Below are 23,675 nucleotides of genomic sequence, written 5' to 3' on the forward strand. Positions count from 1 at the left end.
TAGAGATTTGCTGTAGGTATTAAAAATGACATCATATAATTGGTGTCAGAAAAGATCACCCAATTTGGGTAAAAAAAAAATCACCTGATCGTGTATTTTGACTCAAAGGAAGAATGGGAGTCCCTCCCCCCACTTTTCCTGCTGACATTTTTCTGTCTCTGACACTCAAGAGTGCCACTCACCTGGTCACAGCTGCAGTCCAGCCCCCAGCAGCACACTGCTGGCTAATGTGTAAACACAATGAGTGGTATTTCTGCTCCACAGATAATAAATGCAGAAAATTAAAAAGGAAGCAGTTTAGGACTAATTGTGGTTTACAATCTAATAATCTGTGATGTGAATGCTATTATTACTATAATTAGAATTAGGAGTCTAAAAATAGAGAGTAAGTACTGAAAGATGATCAAATCCAAAGGCAAAATGGCTGATGTTCTAAAAAAGAAAATGTGTGCATCTGGTACGCCCCAGTGTTTCTGTGGAAGCTGAAATGTCCTCTGTCATATCCTTACACACATTAGATCAAAGATGTCTAACAGTCTCCCAAAATGATAAACCCTCTGCAGAAGGAATCTCCCACCAGCTTCCGAAACCCATCCCCAGGGTGGGAAGAGACTCCCAGAAATCAGCAACTCAGTATTCTTCCGGCTGCTGGAATAATCTCAATCATGCGAAATGAAAGACAGCTGGGGAAAAGGATAAGAAAATCCACAAGGGGTAGGTCAAGGGGAATTTAATTTTTTAAAAAAAACTTTTGTGACTCTGCCATTTTGACTGGACTGAAAAATCTATAATTTGCAGAAAATTGACTGCAGAGTAGAAACACCCTGGAGAAAAGGTTATGTGTATCAGATTTCAGAACAGAGCTTCGTGAAATGAGACTTTGGGAACTGAGACCCAGTGCTAAAAGCCATTCCCTGACAATCCATCTGCCTCCTGCCCTCGCTGTTGCTCCCCCTGGGAACTCTGGCCCTGCTTCCTTCCATACTGAGCTTCATTCTTATCTCTGTGTAATATCAAGGCTGGGTCAGGCCAGGCAGGTGAGTAGCCAAGGAGCACAGAAATAAAAATCAGTCCATGGCTGTTTATCAATTGTCCCAAGGAAGCTTCTATGCCTGCTCTTGGTGACATGCAAGGCCCAGTGTCCACCCTGCAACCAGGACTTAAAGCAATGGAGGTTGAGGTAAGAGCACAGGCACATGGGTTTTCGATGGCAACTACTTATATTTGTTTTAAACCCAAGATTCTTTTTTTTTCCAATTTTTTATTAGGTATTTACTTCATTTACATTTCAAATGCTATCCCGAAAGTCCCCACCCCCACCCCACTCCCCTACCCACCCACTCCCACTTCTTGGCCCTGGTGTTCCCCTGTACTGGGGCATATAAAGTTTGCAAGACCAAGGGGCCTCTCTTCCCAATGATGGCCAACTAGGCCATCTTCTGCTAACTATGCATCTAGAGACATGAGCTCTGGGGGTGCTGGTTAGTTCATACTGTTGTTCCACCTATAGAGTTGCAGACCCCTTCAGCTCCTTGTAAACCCAAGATTCTTGGGGGTCTTTGAAAATGCAGTGGGGAGGCAGTGTCCTAGCCCTCCACCAACTGAGGTGTCACTTTCCAGATCAGTGTCAACACTCAGTCTCCTCTGGGCACAAGCTGCCTAGGACGGGGCTTACCTGGGTAGGCGACCCTAATTCAGGGACACACAGTAGTGCCATCATTGTACTGCTTCCCTTTAGAAGAGTCAGGTCACTCTGTTTTCCATTTTGATAAAGCAGGATTGTTCCCACCTGTGACCTCCACTGTATACCCACCCATTCTTACACTATTCCAGAGAAACATCAGAATTTACTCTAATGACCACTTTTATTTTTTGTGACTCATTAGAAATCAACTAACACACAACTGCACTTATTTATACATACAGGATGCTAATATAGTTCATGTATATATCAATGTATAATCAGGGTAATTAGCATCCTATCTCCTCAAACATTTATCATCTCTCGGTGCTTAACCTTTCTGTAAATGAGTTAATTGCACAGCCTGATTGTAAAAGGCTGAGAGAGGAAATGTGGCTAATACATCTCTAAGTGTTCTCCCACGGCTCTGGCCAATGCCTTCTACAAAGTAGGTACTCTCAGTGGTGAGTTCAAGAAGTAAATGGGATTTTAAAAAGTGAGATTTTAGATATTTCTGCAAATGCAACTCTTAATTAGAACTACCCGGTGCTTCAAAGAAATCTAAAAGTCTCTAGTGATACCCTTCAGAAAAACAGGTGTTTTTTTTTTTCCAGAATGTCTGAACTCAGCACGCTAATAGTCCTGTCACAATTTTCCTGGAAACCAGACCCCTTCAAAATCACTTGCCATGTCTGAGGCATTGCTGGAGAGCAATCAGTATTTGAGGGCCAGAGAGGTGGGTACAGGGACAGATATCTATCAACCTGTCCGTGGCACATATTTCACTCTGTAGCATGGCATCATGGGGTATAATGCCAGCCCTTGGTGTGTATGTAGTGTGGAGGAGGGCAGGGGGATGAAGCAGAGAAATCAACTCAGGTTCAATGCCACCCTGAGCTACACAGCAAACAACTAGTCAATCAGGGCCACGGAGGGAGATATAATAATAATAATAATAATAATAATAATAATAATAATAATAAATAAAAAGGAAAGAAAAGAAAAGAAGAAAGAAATGTTGACACCTGAGCTTTTGTTGTGCTTTTATTTGTTTCCCACATGTCCTAGGAAAACAGTCATCATCTCCCAGAGTTCTCAGGACTTCATCTAACTCAAGCATCCTCCTTCTGTAAGGAGTTGGTTTTAGTGTGGATCTTACTTCTTCTCCCTGCCCCAGGTTGATGAAGAGTTTTGGGGTTGTTCATTCCTTCAACAAAAGTTACTCTGTGCCTATTGCAGGTGAGGCAGTGGGCTAGGATCTGGAGATACAGTGGGGTTCAACCCCAGCACAGAATACCTGATAGAGAGAGCGAGACCTAGAGGCAAGGAGCATGGGGAGAAGTGGGTACTACGTGTATCAGAGGGTGAGACGTTCCTTAGGAGAAAAGAGCAACAAAGAGGACAAATTGGGGGCTGGACCATAGCTCGGTGGTAGAACATTTGTCTGACACGAACTTCTGTTCACAGCAGTGAAAAGAAATGGAGGAGGGGCGATAAACAGAGCAAACTGAATATAGCATAGGAAGGCTTGGGAAGAAGCAACTGAAGTGGTAGTGTTTGAGAAAACAGAAGAAAGCAAGGGAACCCATCATGTGGCCTTCTATGCACAGGCAAAATCCTAGGCCACTCGTGAGCAACCTGCGTGGATAATATCATGACAGCAGGGAGCAGAGCCAGGAAGAAGAATGAGAGGGAATGGAAGAGAACTGATGTAAGCAGGGAAGGGACCCCACTGCCTTCAGCTGTAGATTGTCCGGGAAAACAGGACCCCCAGAAGGGAGGGGGTTCTGAGCCCAGGGGCACTCGGTTTTGCACTTAGGTCAGTCTGGCTGCTGTGCTGAGAACAGACACAACTAGGGAAAAGAAAGGGAAGAACAGGGAGGCTGGATGTAAGACTATACAAGTCTGAGAACAGTTGGGAGCCACGGGCTGGTGAACAATGCACAGGTCCAGGACCTGCTTTGAAAGGTGAGCTACCAGCATTTGATGAACTGGGCTCCCAGATCTGCACAGATGGACCGCTGTCCAGCTAGATCAAGAAGAGGCAAGAATAGGAGAGGTGGAATGAGTGCCCCAGAGGATGTAGCTGGCCTTCCCAGATACTATATATCTAAGAATAAACCAAGGAGGCCAGGAGCAGGGCACACATGAGTAAGTAGACTGTGTTCTTTAACTCCTACATGGGACTATCTCCAGAGCTCCACATTATTGTTGCAGGTAGCTCAGTGAGAGGACTCTTCGGTAGCAAATTGTGCCCCTAGTACCTGCTTTAACTTCTCAAATGGGTTCCCTAGGAACCTCACCTGCCAAGGGCCACCCAGTGATCTCCTCAGCCTCTGCTATTGCTTCTCTTGCCACTGCACTACACGACAGGCTCACCTCAACTTATCAGTGTCCTATTTTTGTGCCACTGAGTCAAGAACCGAGCAAGGGGGCAACTCACAGCGTCGGTCCTTGTGAATTACCAGACAAATATTTCCAAAGCTCAGATGGGTTTAATCCCTTTAATGTCTTTTTTTTTTCAACAATAACAACAAAAGGAGAAAGTAATCAATCTGTCAGCTGACACACATTTGAAGGGAAGTTTAAAGAATTGAGTAACAGGGCTGCACAAAGACCACTTATTGCCAACTCTGCCGGCCCCTGCACCTGTGATCAGGCACTGATAGAACAAAGGATATGGCTGCATCGGTCCCTCATTTCTAGAAATAAAAATTCACCTATAGATGGGAAAATCAATTGAAAGCAAAGGGTTTTCTTTGTTAGACTAGAATCTCCAATCAGAAAATGTTTAAACTTTGTAATCCATATCACTTTGGTGAGTTATATAACAATACTAGCATCCTTAAATCAGTTCGAAATGTTTTTAATGTACTATGGCCTAAAGGAGTGATGTTACATAAATATTTACACTTGAGAGAAATCTAGATTAATGAAGTTTCAAATGTAACATTTTGCAATAGGACAAAGCCCTAATTTTAAAATTTCACTAGATATGCAAGTGCACACATGATGTTTGCCTGTCCTCACAGAGCCTGGGATGGTAAATCAGGAGGATTGGGAGTTCAAAGCCACCCTGAATACCTAACAAGGCCCTGTCTTAAAAACAAAAGAAAAGGGGGAACGAAGTGAAAAGAAAGAACCTAAAAGAGGAAGAAGGGAGGAAAAGAAAGAGGTAGGAGGCAGCAAGAAAGGAAGGCACACAGAGGAAAGGAGCAGATGTAAACTAGATGAGAGACAGAATGGGGCTGTGTTTGTAACAATTATATGTGTACAAAATTACAGTGGCATTAAAAATGCCACCTAAATTAGAGACTGCCAGTTTGAAATTCAGATTCTAATATTTACAATTTGATGGAACTTATAAATATTGCAATTAAATTATTTAGATTAGAAATCTGGATATCACATAAAAAATTCAAGGATAAAATACAAGATGAATGTCCTTGTTGTGTGTGCAAAATGCTAGCAGCCAAAGTGTTTTGGGTTTGGGGGGTTGGGGGTTTTGGAGTAGCTTGCTAGATTTTTTTTTTCAGATGACCATCCCCAATCTGAAAATTCCAAATCCCAAAGCCTTGAAAATATGAAACATTTTGAATGTCACTCTGAAAATCAAAAATGTTTTGTGCTTCAGAGCATTTTCTGATTGTGTACTTTCAAAACATGGATGCTTCACATCTGTATCCTTTCAAGACTCTTGAAGAATCTCAGTCCACAGCATGGAGTGTGAACACCCTGGCTAAGGGCCCCTTGGTTCCCTTCAAACATGCAGCTCTGGAGCATACAGATAACCAGAGAGGTACTTATGAGCTAGGGAACAGCTATAACACAGGCCATCGATCTCTAGATGTGGCCATGCATCTGATTATTTCTCTGGCATGCAATGTTTAAAAATGTCCCGAGATCATCCAGCAGTGAAATACAAGCAAACATAGAGTCCTGCTGGCATCAGGCTCTCATCCTTGCTCCATCCTACCAATCATAACAGACTGCATGCAGTCCTCCAGCACTCTCAGTTGGCCAGTGCTGGGTCAGAGCACCAGCCTTGACTCCCTTAGGAACTTCTTTCCATGTGGTTTGAGCACATGCACTGGGGGCAAGAACAGGCAGGTAGGTAAGTGGTATCTGAACTTACCATTTGTAGCCAAATGTTGGTGGTTAAAACTTGGTTCTTCTCATCCTTCAAAAACAAAAAGAAACAGGCGATGTAAATGTGGCTTATGTGCTTCACAAAAGAAGCCACGATACAATTATTCATGTACAAGTCTGACTTTGGGGATCAACATTGTGTGTGGAAATTAGAATTCACCAGGCACTTCCAAATCTATGCCAGTAACATTTCCCGAGAGTCAAGCTTTTCTATTTATTCTGAAGTAATACACATTTATTACAGAGCACTTACAAAAGACAGCAAAATATAAAGATGAAAATTAAAATGAGGACAGCCTACCATCAGAAATGATGCCAGGGAAGGCCTTAGCTATCCATCTTTTTATACCACCTCCCATCCCAGGAAGAGGCATGTCATATGGCGCTCCTGACCCATATTGAGGGTCTGAATGGCCACTGTATTAGCTTTATCCCTGCATGGGTCTTGGCTCTCTCCTCTTTTCTATCCAGCTAGCAACATGTCAGACCATTGACACCTCTAATATAAACACAAACAAGAGGAGCAAACGGGGGACGGGAAGGTATGACAATGTAACAAAGGGCTCAACACACTTCTATCTTTCTGATTTCAAAGTCCAGTTCTTCATTTCCAAAAATAGGATCCAGCCAGGAATGGAGTCCACATACCACCCAGGAGTTTGGGAGTGTACAGTTACCATGGTTTGTTTGATTCAGGCACTGTGCATCTCCTACATTTGAGTCTTGGGTCGTAAGTCTCCCTTGAGAGCCCACATGCCAAATTCACCAGCACCACCTTAGCATTACTGGGAGATGGTAGTACAAGATGGGTCAATGGGGAGGTTCTCAGGCATTACTGGGAGATGGTAGTACAAGATGGGTCAATGGGGCGGTTCTCAGGTGAAATAGAGCATGCACTTTCCAGACACCTTAAGATGCCAGCCCCTTCTTCCTCTTCCCTTTCCCATCCTGGCCACAAGTAAGCAGTTTTCCTCTGCCACAGGCTTCTGCCACGATGTGCTGTCTCACTACAAGCCAAAAGCAATGGAAACAACTACCCACAGAACGGAGCCTCAAAAACTGTGAGCCAATCTTTTTCTCTTTCTAAGTGAATCATTTCAGGTGTTTATTCCAGTGCCAGAAACCTGACTAGGGCAGAATCTAAAAGAGTCTCATCAAATGAAGTTATTTCCACCAGCCCTTTCTTCATAGCTGGCCACATCCAGCAGGGTCAGCAAAATACAAGTGCAGAGTGGGACTGGAAAGTTCACTCAGCTCAGCGGTTAAGGGCACTGGCTGCTCTTCTGAAAGACTCGGGTTCCATTCCCGGCACCCACACAGCAGCTTACAACCATCTTTAACTCCAGTTCTCTGGGATTGGATGCCCTCTTCTGCCCTCTCTGGCACAGAAGTAGTGTACCTTTACACATGTAAACAAAACAAAACACCCTTAATGCATAAGAAAATTTTCAATTAAAACATTTTAGGCGACAAGTTATACTGAGAATGATGTCAGTCAATTTGGAATCCTTAATTTCAACCTAAAGGACTCTGACAAACAGCAACCAATACCCTCCAGGAGAAGTATTCACAAAAACTTGCCCAGAAGTGGACACCTTTAATTCTTGTATCAGGCATTGCCCTGGCTGGGTTCATGGACAAGCACACACTCAACACTGATCCCAGAATAAAAGCACAGGGTATCTTCCAGAGTGCGGCCCATGGCTGGGAATGCACAAGAACAGAACTGAACACTGCCCCTTAAGGAAAATAAAATGTAGCCCACATGTAAGGAATTAGCAGCAAGACTTTGATACACAGATGCCCCTGTGCTCAGATGCTCATCTATTGCGTACTGCTGAAGGTGTGATGGGCAAGTCTGAGCAACTACGAAAGAGAAGGTTGGACTGTGTGTGGAGGGACATAGGACACAACACCAGGGTATCCCCAAGCCAAGACTGAAGTCCAAAAGAAACCACAGTTTGATCAAGGCAAGAAATACATCTACTCCTCTAAACTAAAATGTGCCACAATGTTTAGCGATAAATCACTGCCACAGGTTAACCTGTCTCATGCTCTGTACAAAGCAAATGTTCCCTGAGAGAGCTATATACACTGTAATCATAGCAGTGCTTCCATTTCGGATCAACCACCAACATTATCGGGAAGCGCTACTTAAGTTCATCAGCATGTGTATCCCTAAGTTCTTCAGGATGTGTATCTGTTGCCTCAAGTTATTAGGCAGCTGTTGTTACTAATCGGCTAAGAGTTAGCAAGAGTTTCATTCAGGTGCCTTCCCTTCTTTTAATTGCGTTTGTGCTTGCCTCTCCCGAGAGAGGCTTCTGTGGTTTGGGAGCTCAATTACTACCAATCTAATTAAAAGCCTTTCTTCTTTCCAGAGTCTGGACAGAAACCTCATTAGAGTGACACTGGATTTCCTTACTGTGTAGCAGCATGGGACCAAAGCACAGCGCTTCAAACTGTAATCAAAAAGCAGCAGCCAGCCACCACCTGGCAGCACAGCAATGCCAGACAGAGCAGTCCACCCCAGACTGCAAAGGAGGCCCAGGACCAGGCGGGATGCTGCCACTCTCCATTTGGATCGCCTCTGTTACCATTGGTCAGGTGGTAAGGTCTCCCTTACCTTCCCATCACAGTATGCAGCCTCCTGCCCATACAGGCACATGTGTGCACACCCAAACATGTACATGTGCCAGTTTGCTTCCATGGGAACTTTCTGCTTACAAAGATGTTCAGTACACCACACAGAGGGTCAACCCACAAGTCCATAGTGCATCACTCAAGGCTTTTTCTACAAGCTATGGTCCAGCCAAGTTTGCATTCTTTCAGGAAATATTGGTGGAATATTCCCACTACAGTCATCACACTGAGGTGCACAGTGGTCACTTATCATTGCTCCTGAGCTCCTGGAACATAAGATGAGGTGGGATCAGGGTAATAATGACCCACCTGTGCAAAGGATAAGCCTCACTGAGAGAAAAAAGCAGGGCCCTTTAGAGAAGTGAGTGAGGATGGATTATATCCAGTTTAACACTCTCTTTAACATACTATTAACCTTTGCTTTTACATGCTAGGATCTCTCAACAATACAATACATAGATCCTCTCATGTCTACCATGTAAACCCCAACCATGACTCCTGCTGACAGCCTTGTCTGCCAAGGTACCACAGAGGTAACACTGTGCCCAAGCTTTCCTCACCTGACCATACATGATGTATACTATCAGCAGACCTCGGCCTCCTGGGAAGTGGGGTTATGAGCTATCCTCAACCCCAACCTCAAAAGGGTCTTATGGAAAGGTGGCCTAAGTGAGCCCGAAGAAATATCTCTTTTGCAAAACTGTAAGTTGCTTACAGATAAATGCATCTCCTCTTGAAAAGTTTGCTCAAAAAGCAGTCCCAGGTCATGCCTCTGCCCCTCTGCCCCTCTGCCCCTCTGCCCCTCTGCCCCTCTGCCCAGGCTACTGTTCCCAAGCTCCACACAATTCCAGCCCACCTACCCTGCTTACTGACACAGCCATGTGCAAAAGCAGGCCCCAGGTATGCCATCAGTCCTGAATTCTCTTCCTTGCCTTGAGCTTGCACGTTTTCTTGTTTGCCAAAGGGAAGAAGAGACGAGGCTTCTGTGCTCCGAGACTGCAGATGGTACTCCATGTACCTCTAGCCTCCAGCATAAGGATGTTCAGGCAGGGCAAGGCCTACACAGATGCCACTCACAATGCCAAGATGTACATGAGTATGAGAACCAGTTCCTCATGCCTTCTCTTCCCCATAAGTATCCTCTACAGACCGGTCCACCAGTTTCAATAAGCATAAGAGCTTATTTAAACACCCATACATCCGTGAATGCAGCAGCCAATTAACTTCCATCATAGCCTAGATGCCACCCTAGCCACTGGGAGGGAGATAATTCCAACTTGGTTAAGGGTGAGTGTATTACTCTAATAACAGCTTGCCTCTCCCCACAAGCAACACAGGCCCTGGGTCTAGGTCTGTTATAACAAACACTATAAACCAGCTGACTGTAATGACACATAATTGTAATCCCAGAACTCGGGAGGTGGAGACAGGGGATTCGGGAGTTCTAGTTGATACTTAGCTATGTAGCAAGTTTGAGGCCCACCTGATTTACACAAGACCCTGTCTCAAAAATAAATGAAACGAAACACATGAAGGCAAAATTAGTTAAAGCTAAGAAGCAGCCACACTACTAAAAACTGAAATAGGAGCTTTGAAAGCATCATAAGACACGAGGCTAACAAATAGCAACTATCTGCTTCTCAGTTTAGAGGTAGCCGTCTGAAGCCAATATACTGGAGAGGTGGATCTGGTAGCTGGTGAGGGCTTCAGATTCATGGATGGACTTCTTCAAGCTATTACCTGACTCTTACCTATCTTACCATGATAAGCTGGGCAATACAGAAGGGGCAAAGACCATCTCAGGTTCCCTCCAGTGTGCACTACTCAGGGATCCTTGGTTCTCTCCTGGGAAATCACAGTTACAGCTTCCACGAAGGCCCCCTTAAGCTGGTAAGGATCAGTGCCACCGAGTCTGTGAGATGTCACTCAGTGCTATTGTCACAGCATAGCTGTCACCTGGTCAAGCCCTCCCACATGAAAGCAAGACATTGGAGGCAGGATCACCAACCAACATCAGCTGCCCAAAGTAGGCTAACCTGCTCCCAACATTCTAATTTAAATGGAGCACATCGGCAAAGAGCACCCTTTGATTTGTGTGACATATTTTGAAAAATCAATCTTTCTAAATTATGGAGCATCTAATGTTCGATGTAACTGTTCTGACCGGACTTACTGTGCAGTCTCAGATTTCTACAGCCATCACTCTTCTGGAACTTATGGGGAGATGTTATTCAAAGGTATTTTATAAAACTCTGAGAAAAGCCATATATCAACCCTGTTTAAATCCTCATTTGCAGAAAAGACATAAATTCACATTTGGTGAGCACTCATAGTTTATAACACACATGACTTATTTTTATCTATTTTCAACAACGTTTTACCCGGGACAATCCAAAAAAGCTAGTTTTTTGTTTTGTTTTGTTTTTTGAGTAATTCATTATGTGTAGGTGGGCTCCCGGATTTCATTTTCTATGTCTGTTTGGTTTGAATGTTTTTATATGAGCACATGCTACCTTATGATCAAGAGATGGGAATGCATACATGTGTAAACTGTGAAACAAGCAAACCTCTGGCCTTAGGTCACACAGTTAAAGACAAAAGATGAGCTGCACACAATAATCCCATCACTCTGTATGCTGACACAAAAGGATCAAGGGCTTGAGAGTGCCTTGGCCCACCGATTTAAGGCCTTGTTTAAAGAAACATACAAGCTGAGATCTAACTCTTCTACCTCTTTGACCAGATATGCCTGTTCTGATCTAAAATGTCTTTCTTTACCCTATGCTGTCACAGTGAACAATGGTTATGATAAGAAAAAGATGCTTTCACTGGACACTTGGTGACTGAGACAGAGGACCTCAGAAAGCAATCTGAGATAGCTTTAGAGCAATGATCCTTAGATGTCCTGATGCTGTGGCCCTTTAATACAGTTCCCCAGGTTGTGGTTAAACCCAATAATAACATTATTCCATTGCTCCTTCATAACTGTGATTTAGCTACTGTTATGAATCATCACGTGACCCCTATGGAGGTCACGACTGACACGTTGAGAACCACTGCTTTAGAAGCTCTAAAAACGCTTCATAATCACGAGAAGCTACTTTTCTCTTCCCCCTTCCTTTGCTTGTGAACAATGGACAGCGTTCCATGGAGGCTACCTGCCACGACAGACGGATTGGTCTAAGGCTGAATGAAGACTCAAATTGAGAGTTGTCTACTAAATGAATAGCTGAGGCAAGTTTCGCAAAACTATCAAACAATAAACATTCTCACGCAAAGTGCGACGTTTTGTAAAAGTACAGTAGTTTTCCAGGAAATAATATGTAAACCCAGTAGGCTTATCATTATAAATGAATAGATTTTTTACATCACATTTTGCAGATATTTTCAACCTGGTAAATACTGAAAGCTATAACAAATACATATAAAACTTGGGGATCCTCAAAATCTTCAAGAGAAGTTAAAGGAGCCCTTAGCCATCAAAGACTGAAGTTCAATGTAACAGGCCCAAACCCCCTGATTCTCACCCCAGGGGCCAGGCTCTGCTCAGTAGAGCTCTTCCTAGGCTCTTCCTCGCCTGCAGTCTGAGACTGTGCAAGGCCCATGTCTGGGAATAATGTGAAAAGTTTGGATATCACGGACAGACCTCGGCTCTTCCACACACTGTCTACGCGGACTCGGGTGACCGGTGAACTTTTTCATAACTGTTTTCTTATTTACAAACCTAGCAATGACAATGGCAAGAAATTCAGTAAGTCACCCAAACTATCTAAACACAAAGTGGTTCTGCACTGTGCAGTGGCAAGAGCGGTGACTGTTAACACAATCAATCAAAGGCTTAGATAAGTGGCCAAATTAGTAGCATCTCTTTTATGTGCAGCTGCCTATGTTTAGGGTAGTTTTGCTGAAAACAAGGCTTAGAGACTAAATGCCTAATGGTCACAATTTTACCATCAGAACTCAGATACTCTGTGACAGTTGAATCCACAGATGTCAGAGTGTGAAGTAACATGTCTAAGCCCTGGTTACTGGGTCTTTATACTCAAGTATCCACAACAGTGGAGAGTTACATCAAGGATCTTCTCCAAACGAAACACTGCATAGGTGTACAAATTTCTGACTGCGGGGCTACATCCTGAGAAGTAAAGAAGGTCATTGCCCTACAGTCTTTAGCCTGGAATGGGGAGACACAGAAGCTGAAAAGCAAGAACAGTTCCCACAGAGGCAGCCTGCAGCCCCTGAGAGGCTACTTCAACAACTTCTCAAGTAACTCTGAATTCTTTGATTCTATTTTTAACTACCAGAGTCAATCTCGCATTGCTTAAGAGTACTGTTTTTCAGGAGTGATTCAGAGGAAAAAGGCTTAAGGGATTTTTAAAAATCAAAGCAGAATATAACAGAGATTTTTTTTTCCGCCTTTCCCTACTGATCAGCGTTCAATCCCTTGCTGACATCATCCCACCCCAGAGAAAGCACAAGAAAGCAAAGTGGAAACCTGGCCAATCCGGCTGATTCCTTCAGGCTGGATAATTGTAAATACACAGAGGCAGGTGTCTCCTGAGCTTAGGTCCTTGAGCCGGGCAATGATGACAATGGGCTGTCTTTTCCCCAACCCCACTGTGAATCTCACTTTCCGTACTGAAAGGGAACATGACATATAGCCAAGACACAGCTCCCACCTTATTGCCCACATCCCCAAAGATGTCCTTCTCAGGAGTCAGGTGAATCCAAGGTACACTTCCACCTGCATGAAAAGGCTCCTTCCATTAGGACAAGCCTTTTCCTTTCTCCTACAAGGAATGAAGACAAGTAGACTCTGGGAGCAGTACCTAACAGAAAAAAAGAGCAGCCTTGGGGTTAACAAAGCTAGGGGGTAATGGGGATAGAAGACTGGAGGGAAAGAGGCAGAAAAAGGAATTCAGCTCAGACAGCCAGAAAATGGAGCAAAGGTTTGTATATATACCTCTATGCTATCATCCTTCCACAACCAGCACTGGGCATCTCTGCACTGTTCACAACAAACACAGACATGTAACAAGTGGAGAGCAAAGATCTGCGAGTGAGTCAGACAATCCTTGCACCAGTACCACAGGCCATAGATATAGATATGGACAGCATCGGTATGAGGTGGGCTTTCCCGAAAAGCTTATTGTTACGTGATCCATCAAATATCTGACAACTGAGCCGAAGGAATCCTAACAGACAAAATAAATAAATGGGAGAAGAATGAAGTGTGTTTGTAAGAGTTAGGAGCAGAGTTTACCCATTTATTCAGTATCTTTCAAACTTTAAACCTATTCACTGAGCAGGCTGAGGTTGGATGCAGGGCAGCCCTCATATTAACAGATGGTTTAACTTGAGTTCTATCATTAGCCCTCATGTTTAAATTTTATGTTGAGATCAAGTCTCACTAAGCGGCTGGTTGGGCCCTTAGTCCCTAGCCTAGACATGTCTTGAACCTATGATCCTGCCAACTCTGTTTCCTCAGCATCTGGGATCACAGGTGACACAATAACACTAGTATTAAATTTATCTTTAATTGGTACGTAGAAATCACACATGCTTACGGGGAGCTCACGATGTTTCATTACATTATGTATGTATATATCATACAGTGTTTAAGTCACATTGAATATACCCATCATCTTAAACTTTTATGATTTTTCTCTCAGTAGAAAGATGCAAATGCTTTACCTGTAGCTTTCTGCAATGCACAGTGACCTACAGAAAGCCACCCCAATGCACAATGTCACATCAGAGCTTCTTACTCCACCTCATCCACCTCAGTGTCCACTGCCCAGCCTCTTCCCTTGCCTCTTTCCCTGTAGGCAAGATTTAGAAGCAGCAACATCTCCTGATTTTTAGTATTTGATTTTTAATAGTTCTACAAATAATATACATTTATTTAATAAACCAAGTAAACATGAATCAAGGCAAAAATTTAAAAGAATGACAAGAAAAAATGTATGACTATTATAACATTAAAAATAAAATTATGAGTAGGCAAAAGGCATAAGAAAATGAAAATTAAAACAAGTAATACTTTCATGAATATTTTATGAACATAGTATGATTATGATTGAAGTGAAAAATAAAAAATGATCCTTAGAAATTAAGTCATTGTATATTAGTATATGCTATTAATGCTAAATATTTTATATGATTATTATAACTGTATATTTTATATAATATAATTACTATACTTTATTCATATAACTGCGGTATGAAAAGGGAAGCAAACAGCCAGCTACAGTCTGGAAAATAAGCAGTCTAGTAAAGGCCCACAGCATGCCTCTCAGTTCTTATTATAAAACTCAATAATGTCTTGGATTAAATCAAACATGATTTAAAAGTCACAGTAACAAGATAATGGAAAGAAATGAGAGGAAAATCTGCAGACCTAAATAAATAATCTGGGAGCCCAAAAAACACTGTTACATAGTTAATAAGTTAGGAATAGAAAGGAACAAAACAGACAGCTAAAAATTGAGTTACTGGCATGAGGTAATCACAGTTTGTGTAAATGGAAATGGAGATTAAGTCAATTAGGCAAGAAGCCTGAGACAGAAGTGAAACCAAGAAGACACTCTGGGTTGGCTCAGACAGCACAGCACCTGGAGGGGAGTGGACTGTTCCAAGATGCTAAATAGAGCATCTGCTCAGAGTTCAGCAAAACAGCAGGCCCCATAAGCTAAATACCAACAGCCCTGCTACACAGTATCTACAAAGGAGGTAAAAATCAAATGGCTATTGGAAAGTAAATTTAAGCTCACCATAAAGGGAAAAAAAAGAAATTTCACCAACAAACTTAAAGAGAATATTAAAATTTTTCCCAAGTCTGCAGACTAATATCCAGGGACTACAGAAGCAAGAGAGCCATGCAAAGCCAGTGTGAACTTGGAGGTTCCTATGTGAAAGGAAAAACAAGACTCTTCTACGAAACATGCATCCTCATGGCACCATGATGTAGAAGAACCCACTGGGAGAACAAAAACAAAGTTTGTCAATTCCAACCTGGGCACAAAGCAAGAAACAGGATGATCTATCATCCTCCTAATGGAATGGTCTCCCATCTATTGGAAAGTTCAAACTTAAACAGTCCTTAGTACCTAAGAACTCTGGAAGCCATGGGAGGAGCTTGCAAGTAGCTCAAGATGACTAAAGCTATAAAGCACCAACAGAATCAACAAACAGAAAAATAAACAAAAATTAACTAAGCCTAGAAACATACATATAACATCCTTAAAGTCTAAATAAAAATATATTAAGCGAAAAATTCTTTTCGAGCAAGGAATTAAAAGAAAAGTCAAAGAAAGAATTCCAAAAAAATTCAGAAGAGCATATCAGGATGATAGGAAATATTCATCACAAGTATGGAAAAGAATGCCAAGTCAGTAGAACACATCTCCAGAAACTCAGACTAGAGAAGTAGGAAAGGGTACCACTGAATAAGCTCAATTAATATGCTTTAAGATACAAAAATATATAAAAGAATAATATATGTGAAGAAAGGGGCCTAATTGAAAAAAAATGTTTTCCAACATGAGAAATTCAGTAGCTAAGATACAAGCCCAGTGGATGCACTGGTCAGTTTATGTCAACTTGAAACAAGCTTGGGTAGAGGAAAACTCAATCAAAAAAAATGCCTTCATAAGACTTGCCAGTAGGCAAATCTGGAGTGCGGGTCATTGTGCTACTACTACTGGGCAGGTGGTTCTGGATGCTAAAAGAAAGTAGGCTAAACAAACCAATAAAAGCAGCATTCCTCCATGGCCTCTGCTGCAGTTCCTGCCTCGAGCTCTGGCCCTGACTTCCATTAGTGAGGGAGTCTGACTTGAGAACTAAGAGCTAAATTAAACCCTTTCTTTCCCATGTTGCTTTTGGTCATGGTGTTTTATCCACTAATAGAAACTCTAATCGATAAATCTGACAGCAGACTAGGAAAAACAGAAGTGATAATCAGTAAGTGGAAGACAATGTGATATCACAGCTTGCTAGGAATAACGAGATGGAAAACATGGTTAGCAGACAGACTGCACGGACTCAATGTGCATTGACCAAAGAGCAGAAGGACACTCAAGGAAGTATAACTGAGAGACTTCCAAAACTGTACAACTAGTCCTTAGATTAAGGAAGTACAATGTCCTCAAAAGGAAATGAATGGATTAAAACCTAATAAAGTGCATTTTTTCCTGTCCCAGGCAGCATACGAGTTTAACACCAGTCACTCCTGTACTGAAAAGAAAAAACACCAGACTGAAAATCAATAGCTTTTCTCAAGACACTGAGGTTGTAGAGTAAAGTGCAACACAAAAATCTGCATGTCAGCAAATACAAAAGCATAGTGTAGACTCCTGAACTAGCAGCAATGCTTAAATGGCAATTCTATACTTACTGTAAACTTGAATAAGAGTAAGGACTCTGTTGACCACAGGCTCTCAGTGACCTATACATTCACTGCTTTCATCTCTAGGAACTGCTTCCTGCTCTATCTGATTCCCTCTGTTGGCTAAAAGCAAATTTAAAGTAACTTTGGGAACTGATACCTGAGAGTTCTCATAAGAAAGGCAGTATTCCTGACAGAACCTTGTCTGTCATTCCTCTACCACGCTGCACAGTTCAGTCTCTTTGTTTGAGGAGGAAGGCTACAGAACAAAAGAGGCAACTGCCAAGGTCCCAACTCGGAGAGGGGAGCCTAGAGAAAGACTGGCATTTAACCCAGGACACTTGCCCTAGCACCTACAATATCATCACATCCTAGGTCCAGCATAAAATGTAACCAGGGTAGGTTATGGCAAGAAGTTTCAGGTTCTCTGAGGGAGGTCTTAAGTGTATGTGGTGTTGGGAGTGCGGAGTATAGGGGTAAGTAGGTTGGTAGACAGCCTGCCTGGTATATACCAGTCTAGAGCTGGAGTGCTAACATGGTATAATCTAGGTGTCGCAGCATATGCCTATGGTCCTGGAGCAGATGGGAAGGAGACAAGAAAATCAAATATGAATGGTTATCTACTATATAGTCAAGCTTGAGTTGAAGGCCACCAGAGACTCTGCCAAAAAATGGAAGGTGGGGCAGTAATGGGAAAGAGGGAAGGCTGAGTGGATGCACAGCAACAGGAACCCTCATGTATTCATGGAAAACCTAGAGTCACTTAGGAAGGTAGTTGAACAGGTTAAGACTCTATCTTAGTGTTCCTCTGCTTGAATTCTTAGGCATTTACCCAAAAGTGTTGAGTAAAGAACAAACCTACACAAAAACCTGCATATGCATGTCTATGGAAGTTTTATAATCACTGAAGTCGGCATGTAACCAAAGAGAGCTGTAACAGATGAATAGATATAAGCAAACTCTGATATACAATGGATTATCTAGGGGGTGGTGGCGCACGCCTTTAATACCAGCACTTGAGAGGCAGAGTAAGGCAGATTTCTGAGTTCGAGGCCAGCCTGGTCTACAAAGTGAGTTCCAGGACAGCCGGGGCTATACAAAGAAACCCTGTCTCGAACCACCCCCCCTCAAAAAAAAAAAAGAACCCATCAAAAAATGAAAGATATAGAAGAAACTTAACTCCATGTGGCTAAAGGAAAGACAACAGAGAAAACTACAGTTCATGGTTCCAATTACAAGACAGTCTGGAAAATGCAAAAGCTGTAGAGTGTAAACAATAGATGGGTATCATGTAAGGGTAGGGATTGATAGGTAGGATATGGGCAATTCCATATGAGATGGTATTGGTGGGCTGGAAAAGATGGCTTAGGCTAGGCTCACAACCGAACGAGAACTGTAATGATGAGTACAAGAGCATTTGCCCAACTCACAAATCTTTATAGCATAAAATAACCCCACATGTATATAGAATATGCAGAAATAACTGAGAAGTAAAGAGGTCTAATACAGAGTGCAAAATATGACCAAAGGTTCCACATGACAGAGATGGGCATTTTGACTCTTAAACTTCCTGGGGTCTAAAAGATTCCAGAAACACTGTGCTCTGACTGATGAAACTGTTCTCAGACAGAAATGGTTTAAAACTTATTTCTAAAACCACCACACACTTTTGTGGGGGGCATGATGGGACGCTGACATCTTAATACCGGAGTAAGAAGAAATCAGGATCTATGTTGTAATGAATTAGAAGGGGAAATGTGAATGCACATTTGGTGTGATAAAGGCACAGAAGTCACCTAGAGAATCACACAGTGTGATAGTTTGTATATGCCTGGCCCAGGGAGTGGCACAATTAGAAGTTGTGGCCCTGTTTGAGTAGGTGTATCATTGTGGACATGGGCTTAAGACCCTCAAGCTAGCTGCCTAGAAGTTAGTATTCTGCTAGCAGTCTTCAGATGAAGATGTAGAACACTCAGCTACTCCTGCACCAGGCCTGCCTGGATTCTGCCATGTTCCTGCCTTGATGATAATGGACTAGACTTCTGAACCTGTAAGCCAGCCCTAATTAACTGTTGTCTTTGTAAGAGTTGCCATGGTCATGGTGTCTTTTCATAGCAGTAAAACCCTAACTAAGACAGAAGATGGTACCAGGAGTGGGGTATTGCTGTGATAGGCCTGACCATGCTTTTGTTTGGAAAAATGTAGATTTGGGGACTTTGGATTTGAAAAGCATTGGAATGCTTTAAGAGGGGCTTAATGGACTATCCTTGAAGGAATATAGAAGACTTTGTTGCTGTGAGTGATTTGAATTGTGCTGACCTGGCCCAAGGGGTTTCAGTAGAGAAGAATTTCAATATGTGGCCTAGAGACTGTTTTTGTGGTATTTTGGTGAAGAATGTGGCTAATTTTTGACCTTGTCTGAAGAATCTGCCTGAGGCCAAGGTAAGGAAACTCAGATTAATTGCATTGACAAAGGAAGTCTCAGAAATGCCCATCATAGACTTTGTTTTCTGGTTAGTCTCATAAAAGCATTTTAAATAAGGATAGCAAGCTGAAAAGGGGAAAAATATAAAATATATGGTTCGAGTATTAAAGGAGCACCAGGGAGTGATATGGAGCTGAATCCTTGTTCTGTGAGATAGCAGATTAAGGGAGTGGGACTTTGGGGCAAGATCCTGTCCGGCTAAATTTAGATCTAGACATGATGATAGATACCATTAATCCCAGGAGACAAACCAAGCAGATCTCTGTGCATATGTAATATATGTAGGTTCTACACAGAGGTACTTATAGATGTGCGCAAATATAAAATATGTGAGTTAAATACATTGGTATCTTTTTTGTCAGTTTAGAAAGTCTAGAAATGAAATCTCGGTAGCACCCTATATCCCAGATTGGATTTTGTTTTTTCATTATTCTCCAATAGAAAGATCCAGGGTTCCCTGAGAGATAGTTGATTTGAGTAATTGACAGAATTACTTATGATGCACTGTGTGAAGGCAGAAAGAGGGGGACGTAAGCAGAAAGCACAAGCGATAACACAATAATAGCAGTGTGTGGAAGGAACATGAAGCACCTATACCCCATGGCATAAGCTACAATCTGAGCAAAATAAATATTGGATTGCAATCAAGCCTATAAAAGTAATATCAATAAGTCTACATTGACTCAATTAAGTGATTTAATAAATGAATACATGGAATACAATAAATTGCCTGTGCAGACAAAGGCCAGATAATTATATAGCTATTATATAGCTATTCTGCCTCTAAGGTGGTAAAACACATTCCTCACTAATTGAGGGTGGTCTTGCATAGTGACTTTTTTTTCCAAATAATATAGAACGTAAGGGAAAGAGCAAGTTTAAGTTTAGAGTTAGAAATCTGAAAGTGTAATGCTTGCCACATGATCACAGGCGTACCAGTAGGTCCATTGAATAGCACACATAATATATAAATATGACCTATTCAGTATGTATAATGTTACTTATGTGTTTATGTTTTCAGGATTTACCATTTGGTTTTGGACAACCAATTAGTGTGCTTCTTTCTCTAAGGAAAACTTTCTCCTGGTTCCAATATTCCCTAGTTGCCTTTAGTTCTTTGTTTAGGGTTGATGCCTCCTGGGTCCCCTTCCTTTCCCACACCCACAACCCCATCCACATCAGCATGTCCTTATTCAGCTCATGTATGTTTCCTTCAAGGATATAATGACATCTATGGCCTGTCTTTTTTTTTTTTTTTTTTTTTTTTTTTTGAGACAGGGTTTCTCTGTATAGCCTTGGCTGTCCTGGAACTCATTCTGTAGACCAGGCTGGCCTCGAACTCAGAAATCCGCCTGCCTCTGCCTCCCAAGTGCTGGTATAAAGGTGTGTGCCACCACTGCCCAGCATCTATGGCCTGTCTTATTCAATCAGAGAATTGCAGTTTTACTCAAATCAAAATGCCCCAAAATTCCCAATGGAAAGACACTGAAAAATGCCTTCCCAACACTTCTCAAACAAGTCAAGATCACTGAAAATAAAACCTCAGAAAGTATAAACACGAAAAGGGGGCTATATGGCCCTGAATAGGTGCAGGGGAAAAAAGTGCATTCGTGTTGTTAAATGCAAAGGAAAGCCCAAGAAAACAAAAGTAAAGTATGGACATTACTTTTTTAAATAGCCTATTAATATTCACTAATTATACTAAGCTAATTGTACTAAAATATAAGATGAAAATGGGAAACATTTAGGGTAACAAAGGGCCATCCTTGAAACTTTTTTAAAAATATAATCCCATAGTATAATTTTCTAAAAATATAATCCACACACGCACATCATATATACACACACACATACACACTTATACAATACAACACCCCCCTCCTCTCTCCCCTTCCCCTCTCCCTCAGCATGGCAGTGGAGATAGTTTGAATGAGAAACAACTTGGCCCTCTTAGGCTCATGTATTTGGGACATTTTATTCCCAGCTGGTGGTGCTATTTAGGAGATGGAGCCTTGCTCAAGGAAGCACATCACTAGGGCAGGCTTTAGGCTTTATAGCCTCACATTACATCCTGTGTTCGTTCTCTCTCTCTCTCTCTCTCTCTCTCTCTCTCTCTCTCTCTCTCTCTCTCTTCCTCTCTCTCTCTCTCTCCAATCTCTATGAGGGTTAAGAATGTGATCAGCCAGCTTCCCCAGCTTGATGGACTTTATCTCTCTGGAACCATAATCCAAAATAAACCCTTTCTTCAAAAGAAAGAGAAAAAAATCAGTAACAACAAAAATAAATAAATCATGCTGTAGTGAAGCTATAACATATAACAAGGTACTACCCTAAAAGCAGGAGTCATAGGTTATCCCCAAGGGAGTCCAGAATGATAACTGAGCAGAAGTCAGATGGTAGAGCTCACCAGCATCCCCAATCAAGGAAGGAACGCTTCCAAACTACGGAAAGAAACCAGAGAACTTAACTGTGAGATCCACACCTAGCTAAATGGTTCTTCAAGAGTCAAGTCAAAACAAAGGCCATTTCAGATGAGCAAGAATTTTTTTGTTTGCAATTTAACTGACACCACCTCACCTAAGGGCTTTATTCCTGAGAGAAACAGAGGTTTTGTTTGTTTTATTTTTTTAAGGGAGACAAAACCCTGATTCCATTTAATAGAAACTCTGAACAGGATTTTAAAGAATAACTCTTTTCTATTGATTTTTATATATGTTTATGGATAATCTCAATCATACTGATTACCCTCTAAATAAATATCCTATCAACATCAAAATTAAAATGCTTAGGCAATTTGGCGAGACTCTGTATAAAGGGAATCAGTTATCCAATACCAAATGGTCGTCTCTGGGGAAAACTTTATACACACACACACACACACACACACACATTATACAGACTGAACAGGTTGTATTTATGTATTTAATTTATGTATTTAGTAATAAACATACGCACACACACTCACACAAATACACACACTCACATACACATGGATAGGTGCATATAGTAATTAATTTATAAAGAGACCATTGATTTGAAAGAGAGTAAGGAGGAGCATATGGGAAGGTTTGGCGGTAGAAAAGGGGAGAGAAAAATGATACATTGTGATCTCAGAAAACCTAAAAAATTAAGATGCCATTCAGCTTCAATATATAAATGATTAGTTTTCAAGTGGAAATTTGAAAAATATCTTAGAGTGGGGACTCTAGACCTGAAGAACATTACATGAGATAAAGAGCACAGATGGGTGCTTTCTACCAGAACCAACAATGATTTTTTTCATTTTTTCACAAATGAAATTAAATGTAGAAAATGTCTAAGTTTTTAGTTGCTTCTAACATCTACATAGAGACAGCCCATGCCACTAACATATAAGAATATGCTAACTTAACAACAAGAGAAGAAAGTAGGTTTCATCTTGGTAATATGAGGGTCTTTCACCAGGAAATAACCTGGATTTGTTATGCTGGATTTCTCAGTCAATATAAGAAACAAAATAGAAATACCCCCTCCAGATATTTTAGGAAAAGAAAAAAAACAGAACAGTAAAGATCAATACTGAAAACTACTCAAAACCATCGAGGCTGCGATACATGGCAGCTCAATGCTAAAGTGCTTGCTTAACATTCTCCTGGTTCTCAGTTCGATCCCCAACAGCATCAAAATATAGCCAGGAAGGGCTGAACAGCAGGGCTACTCTAGATGCTAAATTGTCATTAGATGTTTAGAGGAGAAAGAAGCCTGGCCATGACTGGCAGCTGGCATAGGTGTGGACCAGGAAACTAGTGCCATCAATGGCAGTAAATTCAAAGTAGCCATGGACTTCCCCAGAGCAGCCGGCTCAACACATCTTCCAGGCCACTTATGGAACAGAGTGCTCATACAGGCGACCCACGGCTCTTGCTCTGTAGAGTAAGATACCTAGCAGAAAGGCAGGAGTGTAGACCAACCTTGGAGCTGTGAAGAGACAGATCCAGTCCTGATCTAGCAGGGCTTTGCTCATGGCCTTGAGGAAATGCTCCAAGGGATTATGCACTAGTGAATTTGAAATTCAGGCAGCCCCAGGCCTAACCTCCAAAGCTGCATAGTAGAAGAAACAGGCTGCCCTCTCAGAGGTAGGCTGGCACCACTGTGGCAAAGGCATAGCTCCTGTGATGGTCTCTGACATCAGAAGCAATAGAAGTCCTTCTCAACAACTCCTCATTCACACGATTAGCATGAGTAGTCCCTTAAATCCCAGAAAAATCTAATTAAACTCACAGCTTCTTTATGTATTTATAATTCCTTTTTCCCCTAAAAAAAAAAAATCTATAAATAATGCCTTCACTACAGAC

General features: G+C 41.8%; 1 protein-coding gene across 2 annotated transcripts in view; it reads right to left on the bottom strand.

The window, feature by feature from the left end:
- Positions 1 to 23,675, bottom strand: part of Chrna7 (cholinergic receptor nicotinic alpha 7 subunit) — a 115,701-nt gene that overhangs the window by 55,981 nt on the left and 36,045 nt on the right. The window contains exon 3 of one of the 2 annotated variants that reach the window (XM_021200421.2): positions 5,817 to 5,861. In XM_021200421.2, coding sequence (XP_021056080.1) covers positions 5,817 to 5,861 — 45 coding nt within the window. Of the gene's footprint in view, positions 1 to 5,816; positions 5,864 to 23,675 lie in introns of those variants that run through there. The other variant, XM_029547548.1, reaches the window with a different exon arrangement.

Source organism: Mus pahari, chromosome 1, assembly GCF_900095145.1.
Source record: "Mus pahari chromosome 1, PAHARI_EIJ_v1.1, whole genome shotgun sequence".
Lineage (NCBI taxonomy): Eukaryota > Metazoa > Chordata > Mammalia > Rodentia > Muridae > Mus > Mus pahari.